Genomic DNA, 18,368 nt, shown 5'->3' on the forward strand with positions numbered 1-18,368 from the left:
TTGTTCCTCCAACATAGACATCTTTCCTTTCCCATCCCTGTATTGTGATTGTGCCCATAAAAATCCAAATTAGCATAGAAATATTCTCTTCTCTCAGTTGGAATACTTTTATTATTTAAATCCAGAACACAACTGAGAGGAAAATGGGATATTTGTCTTTCTTATTTCTTTCTTAACTATTCCACCTTATTAAAAAAAATGATCTAGCCCTATAGAAGCATTTTTGAACAAAATTTCTTGGAACATAATGGAATTCTTTCAGAAAATTGGCAATATTAGTGGCACGTCTCTGTTTCCTTATGTTTTAGTTACATGAATATTTATTCAGCTCTTTAAGGAAAGCTGTTTAAAAAGATTATATAATCAGTCTTCACTAACTAGTATCATGTTCAACTTTGTCACAATTTTTCTCTGTGTCTAAATGTTTCTAATACCTCTCAGCAACTAAGATCTAAAAATAAAGCTCTCCTTCTGATGCGTGGAGATTGGTTAAAGTACTTTAAAACATGCCGCTATCAAGAACTTTCAAGTACTTTCTATAAACGGATTTACAAAAAGAGATTCCACATTACCAATTATAAATTATTTTTATGTCTTCTTTAAATCAGCCTCCTAAGAACATTTTCTTAGGCAACTTGTGTTCAACCAGTTTGATATATCAGAAAAGGAACAACCCTGACACTGGAACCTGACAGGGGAGGGAAGCTTGGGCGGTCCTGATTTTACCACCTGAATCCTCCCTGCTGCCGTCTTACAGTCATATTTATATGCTATCCCTGTCTATGCTGTATCCCAAGCTTCAGGTTTTGTGTCTGGTACATTTTATTATAATTATTGATCTGTATCATTCTTAGTTAATAACTAGACAATGCTCTTAGGAGCAGGGAAATCTTCATATCATTTACGGCTCATCTAGACCTAACAACACACAGTGGTTTCTCTTGGTGAGTCTACCATATATAAAAGCTTTTAGTATCCATTAACAGGCTATTTGGCTATGGCATTAGAAAAGAAACCATGTATCCTCTTCAATGCTACTTGTTTGGGCTCACATCCTCCCTTTGAGATTCTTATTAAAACTAATAACCCTTCTCTGAGAGAAATTCACATAAAGGCATCCATAGATCAGCATTTTGTGTAAATATAAGGGTGCTTATCCTTCCATGTGCACATACATAGGGAGATTTTGATCTAGCACAATATATAATTTGCTTTCACTTATCATTTAGGGCCTTAACACTCACCCAGTGGTTTTTTAAGAGAGAATAAGTTGTAGTGTGTTTTGTACAGAGGATTGACACTTGTAATCAGCTGTGGCCCATAAACACATTTTGTTTGATCAACACAGTATTGGTTTTGAGTCAACCCTAAATTTAGGACATTTTACATGAAAATTAGAACTCTGCTTTTTTAAAAAAATTAATTAATTAATTAATTAATTAAATAGAAAGTCTATCCTCCTCCAATCAGGCAAAGCTGATAGCTCCATTATTAAAAATCTGCTCTGTCCTATGTCCAGCTTCCCAGTCCCTTAAGCCTTCTTTCCTTTCCTTTTTCTTTCTTCTTTTTTTCCTTTTTGGCCCCTGAGCTATGTTCTTAGTCTTTAAGTTTTTGTTTTTGTTTCTTGTGGTCACAAGCCTTTACCGTTTCCAACATTCTGTGCACTCAGAAGCAATTATTGCCAGTTTCATTGAGTTCAAATTGCCTTTTAGTTGTATAAGTTATAATAATTATTTCCTATTTTTATATTTTGCCTTCAACAGTAAAACATAAAGGCCAGAACAAGGTGGCCATATACTGCAATGAAGAGAGTAGAGCTGGGCGTGGTGGGCACACCTGTAGTCCCAGCAGCTCGGGAGGCTGAGGCAGGAGGATCGCCAGTTCAGAGCCAGACTTAGGGACCACAAGGCACGTGGCAACTTAGTGAGACCCGGTCTCTAAATAAAATACAAAATAGGGCTTGGGATGTGGCTCACTGGTTTAGTGTCCCTGAGTTCAATTCCCAACACCAAAAAAAAAAAAAAAGAAGAAGAAGAAGAAGAAGAAGGAGAGAGAGAGAGAGAGAGAGAGAGAGAGAGAGAGAGAGAGAGAACGAGCGAACAGAGATTGTCTATATTTATAAAAGTAAGAAATATGCTTATGCCCTTGTGAGAACCTAGTAGATCTGCTGTTGTGTTAACTATGTGGCCCCTGCTTTAGATCAGCAGATGGTAATACCAGGTCTTATCTACACAAAGAATATGTAAACTTTCCTAAATCATTTATTTGCATAAATTTTTGTTTTTACTTTGTTTACTTATAGACAATCTGTATGTTCAAAAAAAGAAAGCACACAAAACTTTATAGTAAAATACTTTATAGTGTGAATTGTAAGTACTTAAGAATGTATTTTTATTTTATTCTCTACCTTTTTCCTCCCTTCAGCAAATATTCTCTTATATTCATATTTTTTCACCATATGTTTGTATATCTTTCTCTTAATTAATTAATTTATTTTAATCAGGTATAAATGACAGCAAAAGGCATTTTGATTCATTGTCCACAATTGCAGCACAACTTTTCATTTCTCTGGTTGTACACCATGTAGCATCACATCATATGTGCAGTCGTACATGTACCTAGGGTAATGATGTCCATCTCATTCCACCATCTTTCCTGCCCCCATGCACCATCCCTACCCTCTCTCCCCTTTGCAGGACCAAAGTTCCTCCATTTTTCCCATGCCTCCCCCTCCCTGTTATGGACAGAATCCACTTATTAGAACATTTAGCCTTAGGTTTTGGGGATTGGCTTACCTCACTTAGCATGATATTCTCCAACTCCATCCAGTTACCTGCAAATGCCACAATTTTATTCTCTGTTAATGTTGTGTAATATTCCATTGGGTATATATACCACAGTTTCTTTATTCATTCATATATTGAAGGGAATCTGGTTTGGTTCCACAATTTAGCTATTGTGAATTGTGCTGCTATAAACATTGATATGGCTGTGTCCCTAAAGTATGCTGTTTTTAAGTCCTTTGGGTATAAACCAAGGAGTGGGATAGCTGGGTCAAATGGTGGTTTCATTCCACATTTTCTAAGGAATCTCCATACTGCTTTCCAGATGGCTTGCAACCAACTTGCAGTCCCACCAGCAATGTATGAGTGTGCCTTTTCCCCACATCCTTGCCAACACTATTGTTTTCTGTATTCTTAATAGTTGCCATTCTGACTGGAGTAAGATGAAATCTTAGAGTAGTTTTGATTTGCATTTCTCTAATTACAAGACATGTTGAACATTTTTTTCTATATTTGTTGATTGAATGTATATCTTCTTCTGAGAAGTGTCTATTTAGGTCCTTAGCCCATTTATTGATTGGTTGGTTGGTTGGTGTTAAGTATTTTGAGTTCTTTATATGTCCTGGTATGTCTAAGATCACTTTGCGTGGCCCAGGATAATGAAATATATGAAAAATATTTTAATGCCCATTCCTATTGAAAATCAGTCCTTTTAACCGCTTTTACTCCCTCTGGTGCAGCTCTGTGTGCACTGTTAGTCACCTGACAGTGGCTGGCACTGCAGGACAGTCAATCTAATAATGTTTTCCTCTGACAGTTCACTTTCTTCCAGGAAACTCTATCCATAGAGTTTGTGCCTTTCTGCCAGTGTTCTGGACTTGACCTTGGGCTCAGTTGGTTAAGAGTTGAGAAGGCAGGCAGATTTCCCCTTCCTTCTCCCACTGTGATATGGTAGTCTGATCATGCTCAACACTCTGAATTTATCTGCTCTGTCTGTGTACATGTTTGTCCTCATTCTCCTCCTAAGGTTCCTTTCCTGTGTGTACACTGCTGTGCCACAGAGCCTAATGCAGCACCTGGCACACAGTAGATCCTCTGGAAATATTTGTCAAATAAAGAAGAAAGTAAATCGCAGTCCTCATTTTAATGAAAACCACAGAATGAGGAAGGTGGTGCTGGGTCCAGCCTTCTCATCTGGTGCATCTTCCTCACCAGGTGCGGTACTGGGTCAGTGGGGAAGAGCAGGAGTCCTCAAGCAAGGTGAGAGTGGCCGGAAACGAGACCTCAGCCAGGCTCCGGGGACTGAAGAGCAACCTTGCCTATTACGCGGCTGTCCGGGCATACAACAGTGCAGGCACCGGCCCCTTCAGTGCCACAGTTAACGCGACCACCAAGAAAACCCGTATGTATTTTCCCACCTTTTGAATATCCAGGAAAATAGTCTGTATTAAAAATGATGGCATCCTTCAACATTTTCAGTGGACTAGTCAGGTCATTAATCCCACTGAGTGATATAAACCTGGTCCAAACCCTTACTCAAGCCCCACATAGTCTAGTCTTCATGATAGCCCTAAATATTTAAATGGAGGCTCCATATGAAAATGAATAAGCACCTTTTGAAAAATCTTGTGGTGCACTGTTCTTTTTAAATGGGATGCATTTCAATGGGTTCATTTCCATTAAATTTTAGTTCCCCCAAATCTTGGGTGTTATTGATAAGCAGAAATAAGTTTAATAGCAATGACTTGGAAGTGGTATTTTTTTTCGCTCTTTAATTTTCTTTCTCACATTATTCAAAAGATGGCAATATACTTTAACAGGTAATGCTCAGGAGATTCTGGTGCACACGTAGATATTGATACTTTGAAAACTGAAGCAGAGATAGCTGTGTCACCTTCAAAGCTGAGTTTCTGTTGGCTGTGTGTTCACAGGTAAACTCACCTGCAGTAATGAGCAGTTATGATTTAAGTAGCCTATGAGAAATCATCAGTTTACATTTTGGAGTGTCCCACGGAAATTTCAGTTGAAATGTTCTCATGATGCCCAGCTGATCGTGGTGTCTCATTGCTGCTCTATCACAGCACACCCATCTGAGTTGTGCTGTTTATTCTTTTATAGCCAAAAATGACTGAGAGCATTCATGAGCCAAGCCATCCATGCTCAGTTCCTTCTTATTTTCGTTCTACAGGTGATAAGAAAGGGGAGCAAAGAAATTAGGGGATTATAGCACATTAATATTTTTGCTTGCAGAAAACCATTTCCTTAATTTAATTTTCAAAATTTACTCTAGTAAATTTATCTGCTTAACTGATTTTACGAAGGAGTGAGGCAGTGATTATGTTTTGTCACCAATTTCATTAGTCCAGTCCTGCGTTCATATGTTATTTCCAAATTTATTTGAAAGCATACATTTACTGGCTAAAATGTCTAACAACTTTAATTACATGAAGTTGGATATAATGGGCCAGCATTGTTATTGATAGTTTAAAATATATATAAACATAATCCTACTGCTTTAGATGTTAATTGATAAGCATCAATTTTATCAGGGAAGTTTGCACATTTATCTTTGCATTATGTATAAGGGGGGAAAGAGCATGGCTGGTAGCTTACCAGCATAATGAATATCACAGAGCAAAAGTTTAGCAACAAAACATTTTAGTACCTTCACAAGCAGCAGCTCCTATGGCAGTTGAACATTATCCTTGCCTGATCATGAGGGAAGGCTAACCAATATCATGCATATCATGTGGCTGCTCTTAGAAAAAAGGAGAACATTGGCTTGGAAATACGTACACTGAAAACGTTCTGTATTTACAACTTTTTACTAAATATGTTTGTCTTTCCCAGTAACAGTTCTGAATTAGTAAAACATATAAATACACCATTATTTATATATTGAAATTCTGATTGTGAAGATGTATGCAGACAGCTTTGTTGAGCTCTTTCTTCAGACTTGATAATCAATGTGATTACTCATTGGGAAATATGGTCGCACAAGATGGTTTAATGTCATGATGGAATTGGTGAAAAACAGTGAATTGGGAAGACAGTTCACAAAGGAAGAGGCCGATTATAAGTTAGTGAGAATGTAACAATAACATACAATGAATGAAGTAAAATTGCAAGAAGAAGGAAAAAACCTTTTATAATTTAGATATAGCATATAAATAACCAATTTAAAGTACAAATTTGTCCGTAACAGTGATAATGATAATTATACTATGAATGACTAATACTTAGTGAGCAATTTCCAGTCACAGTTCCAAGTACTTTTCCTGTATTGATTCTTAATTCTCACAGTGACTGCATGGCCTGGAAGTGGTGAAGATCCTCACTCTAGAGATGAAAGGGCTGTGGCACATAGGGCTAGATGACTTTACAGAAATAGCAGAGAACGTGGCAGGACAGCCATACAGACCCAGAAATGCTCTTAAGCACTCCTCTAACCATATGATTAAAATATTCATGACTCATGTGGTGCTAGTATCTATTTTGAGTTTGCTCTGTGCTTAGGAGCTGGGTAAGGTAATCACAGATAGATAGGGTTTCTGTGCTGATAGATCAGTCCTCTGATAGGAATTTCAACAACTGAATAAAATCTCTTCAAAATTATGCCCTCCTGGTGCTTCAATTTGTCTACACTCTACATGGTGACCTGCAGATGTTATTAAGGAAAAGTTTGCTACAATGTGTGGGAAATCCATAAAAGATCATTAAAACCCCTGGGCATATTAAACGGTACATTTAATTTTTAAATTTTATGTTAACAATTGTTCAAACATGTGCCAAAGTAGAAGTAAAACTGACTCTTTTAAAACTATTCCTACTAATCATCCTAACCTTTGACAGGGTCCAGCTCTGAATCCTGTTTAAGAATTATAGTAATGCGCTTGTGAATATTACTAGGAAGAAAATGATCTGTATCCCTGGTGCATAAAGAACTAAGATGGCATTTTTTTTTTTACGTGCTCTCTTTCTCCCCCTTCGATATGTCACCCTTGAAGGGAAAGAGTCCTTCCAAACTCACTCACCAGTCCAAACCTAGCACTCATTATCTGTGGAAAGGCTGGCTGAGTGGATGAATCCTCAAAACCTAGGTCAACCTGGAAGTACTACCATTAATCGGATGAGCTTCTTCTTGTCGGCACATTGCAAATTCGGAACACACACTGCAGCCTTTTACCACCTTGCTTCCAAGGTGCGACTATCACCTACTCAGAATCCTGGAATTCTATATGCAAGGCTTATATCAGCACAGAGCATAGGTGATATTTCTGATTAACGTAAAATAACACAAGGATTCTCAAGGATAGTACTGTAGCTTCCATTAAACACTTAATTTTTTTGATATCCAAATACTTGGGCTTTTTAAAAGCATTTTTAAGTTAACATTGATTAGCCTCTTGAAGTAATCTAAGTTGTGTTTCTGTCACATGCAACCCAGAGAGTGAGCTCTTGACAACATCATCGTCAGTGAGGCTGATGAGGAATAGTGGCAGATGGCTTCAAAATGGAGAAATGTCGTTACTTTCTAAAAGGAGATTTTGTCAGAGTTTTACATCCAGAATTCACAAGAAAGAATCTGTAGGACCAATATTTTGCTTTGCATAACCGAAAATTCAAGAGGTAACTGTGGTTGTCAATGTGGATGGATCCAGGCCCTCAACATCCTCAAGAATTATCTAATAAGAACTCAAATTAAACATTTCTTAAATTGAGCTCTCGATTGCACTCCCAGCCATTACAAACCTGTATCTTCTACGATTTCAGCAAAAGCAACCCCCATTATTTCAGTCCCTTGGGCCAGCGGATCCCAGTCGTCATTAACGCTCTTTCTCTCATACCCTACAATGGATGCAGTATCTGACTTTAAATTTGCTGAGAATCTACCACTTACTGCATTCACCCTAGAACACACTACCCCATCTCTCCCATGGATCAGGGTATTGGCCTTTACTGTTGAGATGTTCTGCCCTGGGTCAGAGTGATCCTAAAGGTGTCACACTGTTGCTCAGACCTCTCCAGTCCCTTTCCATCCACTCATTTATTTTTTTTATTGGTTATTCAAAACATTACAAAGATTGCCACTCTTTATATAAATCCTTAAAATACCCAAAAAGGTCTTCTACAATCTATCCCCACTTCCTGTTCCTGCTCATTTTCTCCTGAGCCGACTTGCCATTTCACTTTTCCTGTGGGGCCTTGACCTTTGCTGTCCAGATGGCCAGGAGACACTCCTACCTCTCTTAGGCCCTCCCTGCAGTATGTCCTCAGTTCCCCCTGAGTCCATATTTAATCAGCAGCCCTGCGTCTCCTGATATCCCCTTATCCTGCTATGTTCTGGGGCACCACTTAGAGCCACCCACGTGCATACCACATCTTGCATGTGGTCATCTGATTGCTGCCCCCACTCCTTGCTGGAGTCTCATCTCTTTGAGGCATAGACATTGTCAGGTTTGATCATTATTTAACTCCTGAGTTCTCCCAAGTAATCAGAGCTGCTGCCCAATGAGTATCTGTTCAACAGTGACTCTCTCCAGGTCTGTTTCTCTTCCTGGTGGAATCGGTTTAGTTTAGTTCCCTCTTCAGGGTAGCAGTATTCCTACCAGAATGTTAAGGACTGTTTTCTATCATCCGAACACTCTGGGGAGAGTGGGCATCTTAGTTTCTGAGTTTTGGATGAGTCATAAAGTAGATGTTTCTGTTTCAAAACATGGTGTCCATTTCCTGTGATCCAAAGATTTAAGTCCATTTATAATACTTTAAGTGATTCTGAAATGAATCTTTCTCCCTGTTGGACAGAAAGTAGCTTTTGATTACTTGATTTCTGCCCAGTGCCACATTTTTGGGCAGCTTGCTTACTAATGTTGATGATCATCTCAAGGGAAGTCCGTGCCGAGTGTATTTTTCAGCTACTGCTGACAGCATTCCCTTTCATGAAAGTCATCTTATTACCATCAGGTGTCCAAGAGAAGGAGCTGAGAAACATACTGAGTTTTGTATAATTAATCTCTGCAAGCATATGTTCTTGAAATCCCATATTTTTAAAGGAAATGCCAGGTACAGTCACCAGTATGGAGACATTATCCCTGAAAACTCCACACAACAATGTTCTTCAGATGAACAACCTCTATTTTTTATTATATGGAGGAAAACATATTTACTATAGAAAATTTGCGGGGGGGAGGGAGAGAAAATAAAATCACCCACAATACTATCCTGTCGTGCAGAAATAAGATCATTAAAATAATTTGTCTTTTCCTCCCAGACTTGTGTTCCATGGATTATTTCTCTTACATAAAACATCTCTTGAAGGTTATGCTGTGTATTTAGTTACCTCTGTATCATAGTACTATATCTTATTCTTTTGTGATAACACCCCACAAATTATTTAGTCATTTTCCTATTGTAGGAATGTCTTATATTCCTCACTTTATTCGGTCTTAGAAATATCATAGTGGCCACTTTTTGCATGCTGAGTTTACAGAATAAGTAAATTGATAGGGCTGATATTGAGGAGTGACAGTCAACCCAGAGGGCCTAAGAAAAACCCTCCAAGATAAAACTATTTTGTTATGTAACATTTAAAAGTATCCACATAATCTTATAGCCTGCCACTCAGTGTTATTCTACAAATCTTAGGAGATGCTGCCTTTATACAAAATAAATTCATTTGTTGCCACGTTTTCTGTCTTAGCATACTGCAATAATAGAAATTGAACTGACAGAGGAAAAAATCTATAGGATATGATTGTTGATAAATCATTTCCAAAAATATTCAAAATGCAGACCACACATCAAGTTAGGCCCCAAAACATTTGAAATTGAGTCAGCCTATTCTGGGTTGTGTTTCTGCACAGAACAGTAAAATGAGAAGTCCTAGGAGAGATGCGCTGTCGAGATCCCCTGCCCATTCCCACTTCACACCTGCTCTGTGCCTTTGAAGTTCACAGTGCGCCTTCAAAGCTCTATAGCCTACTGGCCGTATCAGTCACATAGGGCCAGTTCAGTGCAGTTCCACAGGTCCCCACTCCTCAATGGCTTACAACTAAAAGAGTGTCTCTTTCCTACTAGTCACCAAATGTTGATCATGAGTGAGATTCAGACCTGATCTGTTCCATCTTTACTCCATGGCCCAGACTTTAGGAACAGCCACTCTCACTGATGTGCTGGTCTCATGGCAGAAAGAAGAAAGGCCAGTTCAGTTCCCAGCACCAAAAAAAAAAAAAAAAACAGAAAGAAGAAAGGCCAGCCACGCCCTTCCATTTTTTCTTAAAACTCCCTCATTGAAACCACCTGTTTCTTATTTGCTCTTATTTCACTGGTGAAAGCATATCCAGTAATGAAGCCTGAAGTCCCCATGATGCCAAGGAACAGGGTGGTGCGTCCTCTCCCCAGAGAGGGCAGCAGGAGCCTCACAGCCCCACCTAATGCCAGGTAGAAAAGTATAAGGTCATCAGGGTCCAGAATTAAACAGAGCTGTTTTGAATCCACATAACACCCCTTCCTAGTTAACTATCTTAGGATTGTGTTAAAATTTTTAATTGTACTGAATTATATTCATAAGTTGGAATTTACCATCTTGGCCATTTTTTAATCCTCATTTGCAATAGGGTTAAAATAGGGTTAAGGGCACTGATGCAGCTGTGTGAGATGGTCAAGACCTTCTCCACTGCACAGAACTGAAGCTCTCCATCCATGAGACCAGGTCCCATTCCCCTCCCCAGCTCCAGGCAACTGCCATCCTACTTTCCATCTCTGAATTTTACTATTCCATGTTATCACATATAAACAGAATCACACAGTATTTCTTTGTATGATTGGCTTATCTCATCTAGCATAATGTCTTCCAGGTCCATCCATGTAATAGCACATGTCATGATGTCATTCCTTTTGTTTTATTTTTGTTTTTTGGTACCAGGGATTGAACCCTGGGGCATTTAACCACTGAGCAACATCCCCAACCCTTCCTACTTTTTGTTTGTTTGTTTGTTTTTTGAGACTGGTTCTCAATAGGTTGCTTATAGCCTTGTTGAGTTGCTGAGATTGACTTTGAATCTTCTGTCCTCCTTTCTCAGCCTCTAAAACCACTGGGATTACGGGCATGGGCCACCATGCCTAGATCTTCATTCCTTTTAAAGGCATATGCATATAGCCCCCTTTTGTTTATCCATTCATGTGCTGATAGATTGTGAAAATGATTGTGTTAACCTTTTCATTGTTGTAAATGAACATGAGTGATGAGTATGCATCTTTGTTTATTAACTCTGAGTTGTTCAAATAGGCACCGTGACAATGCAGGGAATTTTTAAAAAGAATATTCTGGAATTTCTCACACATTATGGACATTTACTGTGCATTTGTTACTAGCAACAATGGAACCTTGAAAATGGAAGAAAGTTCATCTGGCCCAGAATCTCCCACACAGTGTCATTCTTCCCTGTCATAATAAGGCAGATGATTATTCATGTGATTGTAAAATTCTAAGTGAAATATTAGTTTAATTTACTTTAAATACTATCAAACAATGTAATTAGCACATCCAGCTCATTATTATGTGAATGTTAATGTTTAGAATGTGGCTGAAATAAATGTTTATGCTTTTAAACAAGTGCGTTTTTCAAAAATAGCAAAATGGTCAAAATGGAACACGTCTCTCTGGTGCTCAGGAAACACTGATATGATTTGAAAAGAGCTTTGAAACCCTCTGTTTTTCCTCTTTCATTTTTCAGATTTTTTTTTCTTTTTGTCATTTCAAAGAGTATTCATTTCAGGCTGAACTCATTCAAGTCATCTATTTTGGGACTCACACAAGACAAATCCCAATTTTCAGTCCTATGTTCTGCCAGCCTGCTGTTGGGGGTCAGTGTATTTACCCAAAATTACTCAAACTTTCTATAACTTGTAAGCACCCATATTTTGGTAGGCCAAACCATGCTGAATGAAGAATGTTTTCTGAGCTGCATCAAATCAAGCTGTCCTTTTATGGCGCTGTCAGCCACAGGGAATCACAGGCGCTGGGAAAGTGTTCTAACGAGTGTGGGTTCATAGCATCTGGACTGGGCAACCAAATCTCTAGTATTTCAGTCCTAAGCAATTGCCCATATACATTCTTACAGATGTCTTATCACAGCATTGCAGTGTAGACAATCTGAGCTGATCTGTTAGTATCACATCACAAAAATTTAAAGGCAACAGAACAGTGTTAAAGAGGACACAATCAACCAAAGAACCCACCAGGAGGACAGTCTTGAACGGTGTTATTAGCCACATAACTGCACATGAGAGCTTTTTCCATCTGTAAGTCCAGCTGTATTTCCATCCTGGCGTGAGTCAATGATGTTTAGAAATTCCTCTGGAGAGGTAATTGTTTATATCACTTTCCCATTACAAATTCAGTTAACCAAATCACATTCTGTGCTTAAATCCACAAGAATAAGATATTTCAGCATGTTTTGGGCAGTTGTGATGCTGTTGAAAAATGAGTAATATGTTTGCTGTTTTGCAATTGACAAGGAACTGAATCCCTAATGTCCCATCCATCCATATTAGGGAGTGCTTCTGACCATGTCCACCCGAGTCCCCCAGAACCAGTTTCCTCTCCAGGTTGCTAAGCTGTGGGTCCATGTTTATAAACCTATGAGAGTTTCATTAATCCTCTAATGGAATTCTCATTAAATTTTTAGTGTTTTGCCTTATTTTTCTCAAAAATTGATTTGAACTCAGAAAAAAGACTTTATGGATTCTCTGTGGCAATTTTTCACATGTGTAGCTATTACTTCACGAGAATAAATCTAAGTAATTCTTATTTTTGATTGCCTCTCATTTTGCCCATCTCATCTTACAACACTGGCTTGAAAATCATCCACACTTCATTTCATGTGACTTTAATCTGCTCCTTTGGCAATTTCTCTCAGCCTCTCTGTGTGTCAAAACAAGTCCAAATGCCTGCCTTTCCTGGTTCACCCTCAAGCATCCCTCTAGTGGTGGATAAAGGAACTTGTGTCTCTGTATTGTCAGTTTGTCTTCTGGGAGACTTGAAGTGCATTAAATCCTTAAAGTTATGTGTTGAGCCAAGTGTGGTGGCACAAGCCTGTAGTCCCAGCAGCTTGGGAGGCTGCAGCAGGGGGATTGCAAGTTCAAAGTCTGAGCAACTTAGAGAGGTTCTAAGCAACTAAATGAGACTTTGTCTCAAGATAAAACATAAAATCAAGAGATGGGGATATGGCTCATTGGTGAAGCGCCCCTGGGTTCAACCCCTGGCCCCCAAAAATTAAAGTAAAATAAAGTATGTGTTGAATATGATAACATGCAATTTCTCACAGTTTAATTGAAATGCCCCTTTTAAAGGAAGTTTTTCTATTCTGTTAATTTTTCTTTTTCCTGATTCCATCTACATACCATGCCTTACCGGAGAGTCCCTGCAGTCGCCTCGGTGCTCAGCATGTATCTGCTCATGTAAAACAGTACTCCATGCTCAAATCAGTTTTAATTTCTCCTTTTTGCATTGCAAGCTCCCAGTCAGCCTCCTGGGAATGTGGTTTGGAATGCTACAGACACTAAAGTGTTACTTAATTGGGAACAAGTAAAAGCAATGGAGAATGAATCAGAAGTAACAGGCTATAAAGTAAGTTGAATCATTTGCAACACTGTATTTTCCCTTATACTTTGCAAATCTTTAAAAATTTTAATGATATTATTTCAGTAATCTAATTTTGACATAAACATCAAGTTTTTCATAAAAGGGTATACTACCAAACTCTCTGAATTGTTAAGTACAGATTTACATGAAATAATGCTGCTCACATGGGAATTGTGGACACGATGTTTGTGCATTGTGTTAATCAGCTTTCTATATTTCTAACAAGCTCCTCCAGGGGAGAAAGCTGCTCTTCCCCACCTCCTTGATTTTGAGAGCATAATGATCCTAGTGTCTGCTAATCCATAATCCAGGACCTATGCATGGAGCTGGGAATGTGTTTTCGTATTCTGATGTGGACAGAATGACAAAATAATTTCAGAGCAACGAGAGTATGTGAAGAAAGTAAAAGAAGGTAATGTAAGAATGAAGTGTATTTGTTCGTGCGTTTTAGGTATTCTATAGGACTAGCAGTCAAAATAGCGTGCAAGTGCTGAACACAAACAAAACTTCAGCTGAACTTGTGCTGCCCTTTCAAGAGGACTACATTATTGAAGTCAAGGCTACCACAGATGGAGGGGATGGCACCAGCAGTGAGCAGATAAGGATTCCAAGAATAACCAGTAAGTTGGTTGGACTCAGCTTCCCCTTGACCTGCGTCAGTGTTGTTAGCCACCAGGAGCCCATCAGCCACTGCCCCTCCCTCCACCCACCCTTTCCTCCCAGCATGCCCTTCATGTGAACACAAGGTGATTTTGCAACATGAGCAAGTAAAACCAGGAAGAAAACCTCTAGAGTGGTGCAGAACAGGGAAAAATATGAGCACAGAAAGGAAAGACATGGAAAAGTAGTTTAAAACTCCATTCATTTGAATTCTTTCCCTTATTTATTGCACCTATAGATTGCCGAGAATAGAATTCCCAAAGCAGTTGTCATGGGCAAGCCTGAACCCATGCCCTGTTTTTAAGACCTCTGATATTCCAGTTGTATGCCTCCTAAAAACTATAGATGGATCTTATCAATTCTTTCAGTAGGAAAATCAGCATTGGCAAAGTCATGAAACTTTTACACGTGCCACACAAAAAAAAGATGACATTTTTAAAGAAATCTGTTCCAAGTTTCAGAGGAATTTCATGCTCTTTCCTCTTAAAATCCTAATGAAAGCTATTTCACCATCGAAAGTACACTTTTAGGGGACTGGGGTTGTGGTTCAGTGGAAAAGAACTTGCCTGACATGTGTTGAGGCACTGGGTTCCATTCTCAGCACTGTAGATAGATAGATAGAAAGAAAGAAAGAATGAATGAATAAAGGCTCATTGACAACTAAAAATATTTTTTAAAAAATAAAGAAAGTAGACTTTTAGAGTGAAGAGGAACAAACCCCAGCATACATATTTTTATCAGTGACCATGGAAGAGAACTTGTATCTTCACTTTGAAATCCTGTGTCTGGAGTTTTCAGGCCTCAATTTAAGTAACACGGAGCCTACCCTGTCTTCATAGTCTATTCTACAATCCTCAGTGACATAAATAACTTTGTTCCCTGTTTTCATTTATTGACTGTGGTTTAGTCTATATAGTAGCAGGTGACCAAGACTGAAGCAAGTTTCTTTAATCTTGAAAAAGAAAATGACTGAAGAAAATGGGAGAGACCAACCCTTGCAGGAATTCTCTCTTTCTATGAAATCATAACCTGCCACACTTGAACTAAAAGTAATAAGAAAATGGGGGCTACCTGTCTGTAAATAAGTATGTAAACAACTATTTCAGACTGCAGAGATTTGTACATCTGTGTGTGCTTCAGGAGACCCAAACAGGAATCAGGTTGCTAACTGTTATCTGCTGAGGCTTTACAGTAGGGAATGCTCCTTGCTTCTTGCATTGTGCAGGGTGTCAGAGTTAGCATGACAGCGTGGACAGAGGGGCAGTGTTCGAAGAAGCAGCTTCTGTGCTTTTGCGGGGACAGACGCCACCGTGGCATTTTCAGGCTGCTGAGTCAAGAGCAGCCTTTTCGTCTGATGTCTGTGGACTTGCTGAGCTTGCACAGACAAGTGCCTGCACAAGGCCGTCTCTGAAAATGGAGCTTTCATCGATTGCATTTTAAAAGATGATGTCTTGTATTAAGTACGATAATTCATCTGCATAAAATAGAAACAAGTAGATTTTCCAGACATTCATCCAATGACGTTTTCTTTCATTAAACCATCAAGTTATCTGAAATTGTTTGTGACCAGGTATCATTAATGGCAAAATGACTGACTTGGATTTTTTTCAATTTCAATTAAAGTTAAATAATACTAGATAAACAAAGCTTAGATTCATTTAAGAAATCCTAAACACGTCGGTATTTTTATGGATACCCTTGGTAACACCTATGTGTTACACTGATCGATAAAATAAGGGCTTGTAGTCCCAGGTTAGGTTCATGCCATGATTTGATTTTGACAGGAAACCCATCACTTTTGTCTGCGTCTTAGTTCTTCAGAATGCTGTAAGAATACACCCTGGACAGGGTGTCTTATAACTACAGAAATTTAACTTTTCACAGTTCTGGAGACTGGGAACTCTGATATTAAGATGCAGCTAGTTCTGTGTCAGTTGTCAAAAGCTTATTTCCTAATGTCACAACACTGGATCTAGGATGTCAATGTGTGATTTTCGGGAGACATATGCATGCATTCTCTACCACTCTGACTACCTGTTAATACAGTCCTCCTTTATTTTTTTATTTATTCTAATGAGGTCTATATGACAGAAGAATGCAATTTGATCCATTGTATACAATCGCAGCACAACTTTTCATTTCTCCGGTTGTACAGGATGTAGCATCTCGCCATATGTGCAGTAATACATGTACCTAGGGTAATGATGTCCATCTCATTCTGCCATCTTTCCTGCCCCCATGCACCATCCCTACCCTCCCTCCCCTTGGCCCAATCACAGTTCGACCATTTTTCCCATGCCCCCCCCACTATGGATCAGCATCTACTTATCAGAGGTATAGTCCTTCTTAATGAGCTGTTTATCATCTTTGACAGATATGGATGCAAGAGGATCCACATCAGCCATCTCGAATGTTCACCCCGTGTCAAGTTATATACCTATGGTACTGTTTTTCCTTGTAAATGCCCTATGGTGATATTTATTCTTTTTTATTATTTACTGGAAAGTTCATTGGTTACCATAATAAGTGCTTTCATGAAACACAGTGATTATGCATGGTTTTTTTTCCAACTTTGTGTTTTTAACTTTCTACTTCATTATAGGTAAAATAAGAGTATAATAAAACAACAGTAAATCCTTTTAGAGGAATCTGAAATGCCTTAATATTTACTTGATAAACCAAAGGAATTTACATGTTACATACTGCAAACTTTTGATACAAATGTTCTTAAGCTATGAGTTTAAGCACTGCCTATGGATAAAAACCTCCGCCCCGACACACACACACACACACACACACACACACACACACACACACACAGAGTTTCTTATTTGCATTGGAAAACTCTTCATTTATTCCAAAAACTCTTTTCCAGTTATGAAAGCATTGTTTGAAGAGTTAATAAGTATCATTTTAAAGATTTAAATGATTTAAACCCCACGGGTTGAAAAATACATTTAAACACTTACCCTGCTGGAAGCGGGTGGTGTTTGTGATTCAGGAGTGTTTTTGGAAAATGTTGCTCTGGAGCAGAGGAGGGTGACCTGGTTCAGTGTACTCACTACTAAATGGCTGTGAGACTCTAGAAATCACTCTGCTCTCTGTACCTCTCAATTATTCATCTACAAAATGTGGAGGTAATAATAACCATCTGATCTGCCTCTGCCCCATGAATTAATGGTTAAAAGATAAAGAAGGACCCACGAAAGGGCTTTGTCACCCCAAATGCCATGTCCCTTTGCGAAATACTGGCATGAATTTTCCTGAGCATTTGAAAGTCATTTTCTAAACTTGCATTCCAGTATGCTTTTTCCTTCAATGATAGAAAACGGAAATAAGCACATTTTATCCTTTCTCAAAATTTAAAACAAAACTAGAACAGGAATTGTTTTCTTCACACCTGAGAATAAACTTACAGGCTTTATTAAAATGCAGTTGAGAAAATAAGTAGCACCCTGAATGTCAACCCAAATGTTAAACAAAATCCACACAATTATTCCTTTCCAATTTCTGATTCCATTAAAGGACCCTCTCTCTTTTGGATGGCGGAGATTTTTTTTTTTTTTTAAATGAAATCTCACTGCCTATTGCAGTGAGTCAGGCAGGCATTTTAGTTCCTGAGTTAAATTGGTAATAGAACCACAGCGATGTTGCTGGCTTTGATGTGTATGACTCAGTCTTTCAATATGTGGTTTTCAAAGCATCGTTGGAGACACGGCTTCATAGCAATATGTAAAGAATATATGAAAATCAGCAGATGAGTGTTAGTCATTCAAAATCAGTTTTTTTACCTCTTTCCTACCAATTTCACATTTTGCTATAACTTGTTCGTGTTTCCAGAGATATCAGAATTTGAAACCAACAAACAGTTCATCTCTCAAGAAAGATAACGAATTAGCAAAATTCTAATACCATTTTATATTTAGATTACATTTAAGATAAACTCATTATATACAAAGGAGAAAAGTATAACTTTCTCTGTAGTGTCTGTATATACTGTATATATCTAGAAAAAAATCTGAATGACAAGTAGATTTCATATGACCATTGTTATTTCCAGTCAAAAAAGTGGGGAAACGTTCTCCAATACTTGTATTTTATTCTACATGTAATGGAGTTGTACCTTTTTATTATCTAGTAATTCCTATAATATGCTCCTATACTTTTCATTTTCAAGATGATGACTCTTGTTCCATGTTATTTCTAGCAGTATATCTCCATGAGATTTGGACATTGTTTCATATTGAAAAGGATGAAATTGATCTTTAAATTCCTGTGTG

At 38.3% G+C, this 18,368-nt stretch overlaps 1 protein-coding gene across 1 annotated transcript in view; it reads left to right on the top strand.

Annotated features, from left to right (window-relative positions):
• Positions 1-16,563, top strand: part of LOC143389977 (contactin-3) — a 319,072-nt gene extending 302,509 nt beyond the window's left edge. The window contains exons 22-25 of the mRNA XM_077106266.1: positions 3,999-4,185; positions 13,301-13,413; positions 13,880-14,048; positions 16,463-16,563. Of these exons, the coding sequence (XP_076962381.1) occupies positions 3,999-4,185; positions 13,301-13,413; positions 13,880-14,048; positions 16,463-16,563 (570 nt within the window). The remainder of the gene's footprint in view (positions 1-3,998; positions 4,186-13,300; positions 13,414-13,879; positions 14,049-16,462) is intronic.
• The last annotated feature ends 1,805 nt before the right edge of the window (positions 16,564-18,368 follow it).

Source organism: Callospermophilus lateralis, chromosome 20, assembly GCF_048772815.1.
Source record: "Callospermophilus lateralis isolate mCalLat2 chromosome 20, mCalLat2.hap1, whole genome shotgun sequence".
Taxonomy (NCBI): Eukaryota; Metazoa; Chordata; class Mammalia; order Rodentia; family Sciuridae; genus Callospermophilus; species Callospermophilus lateralis.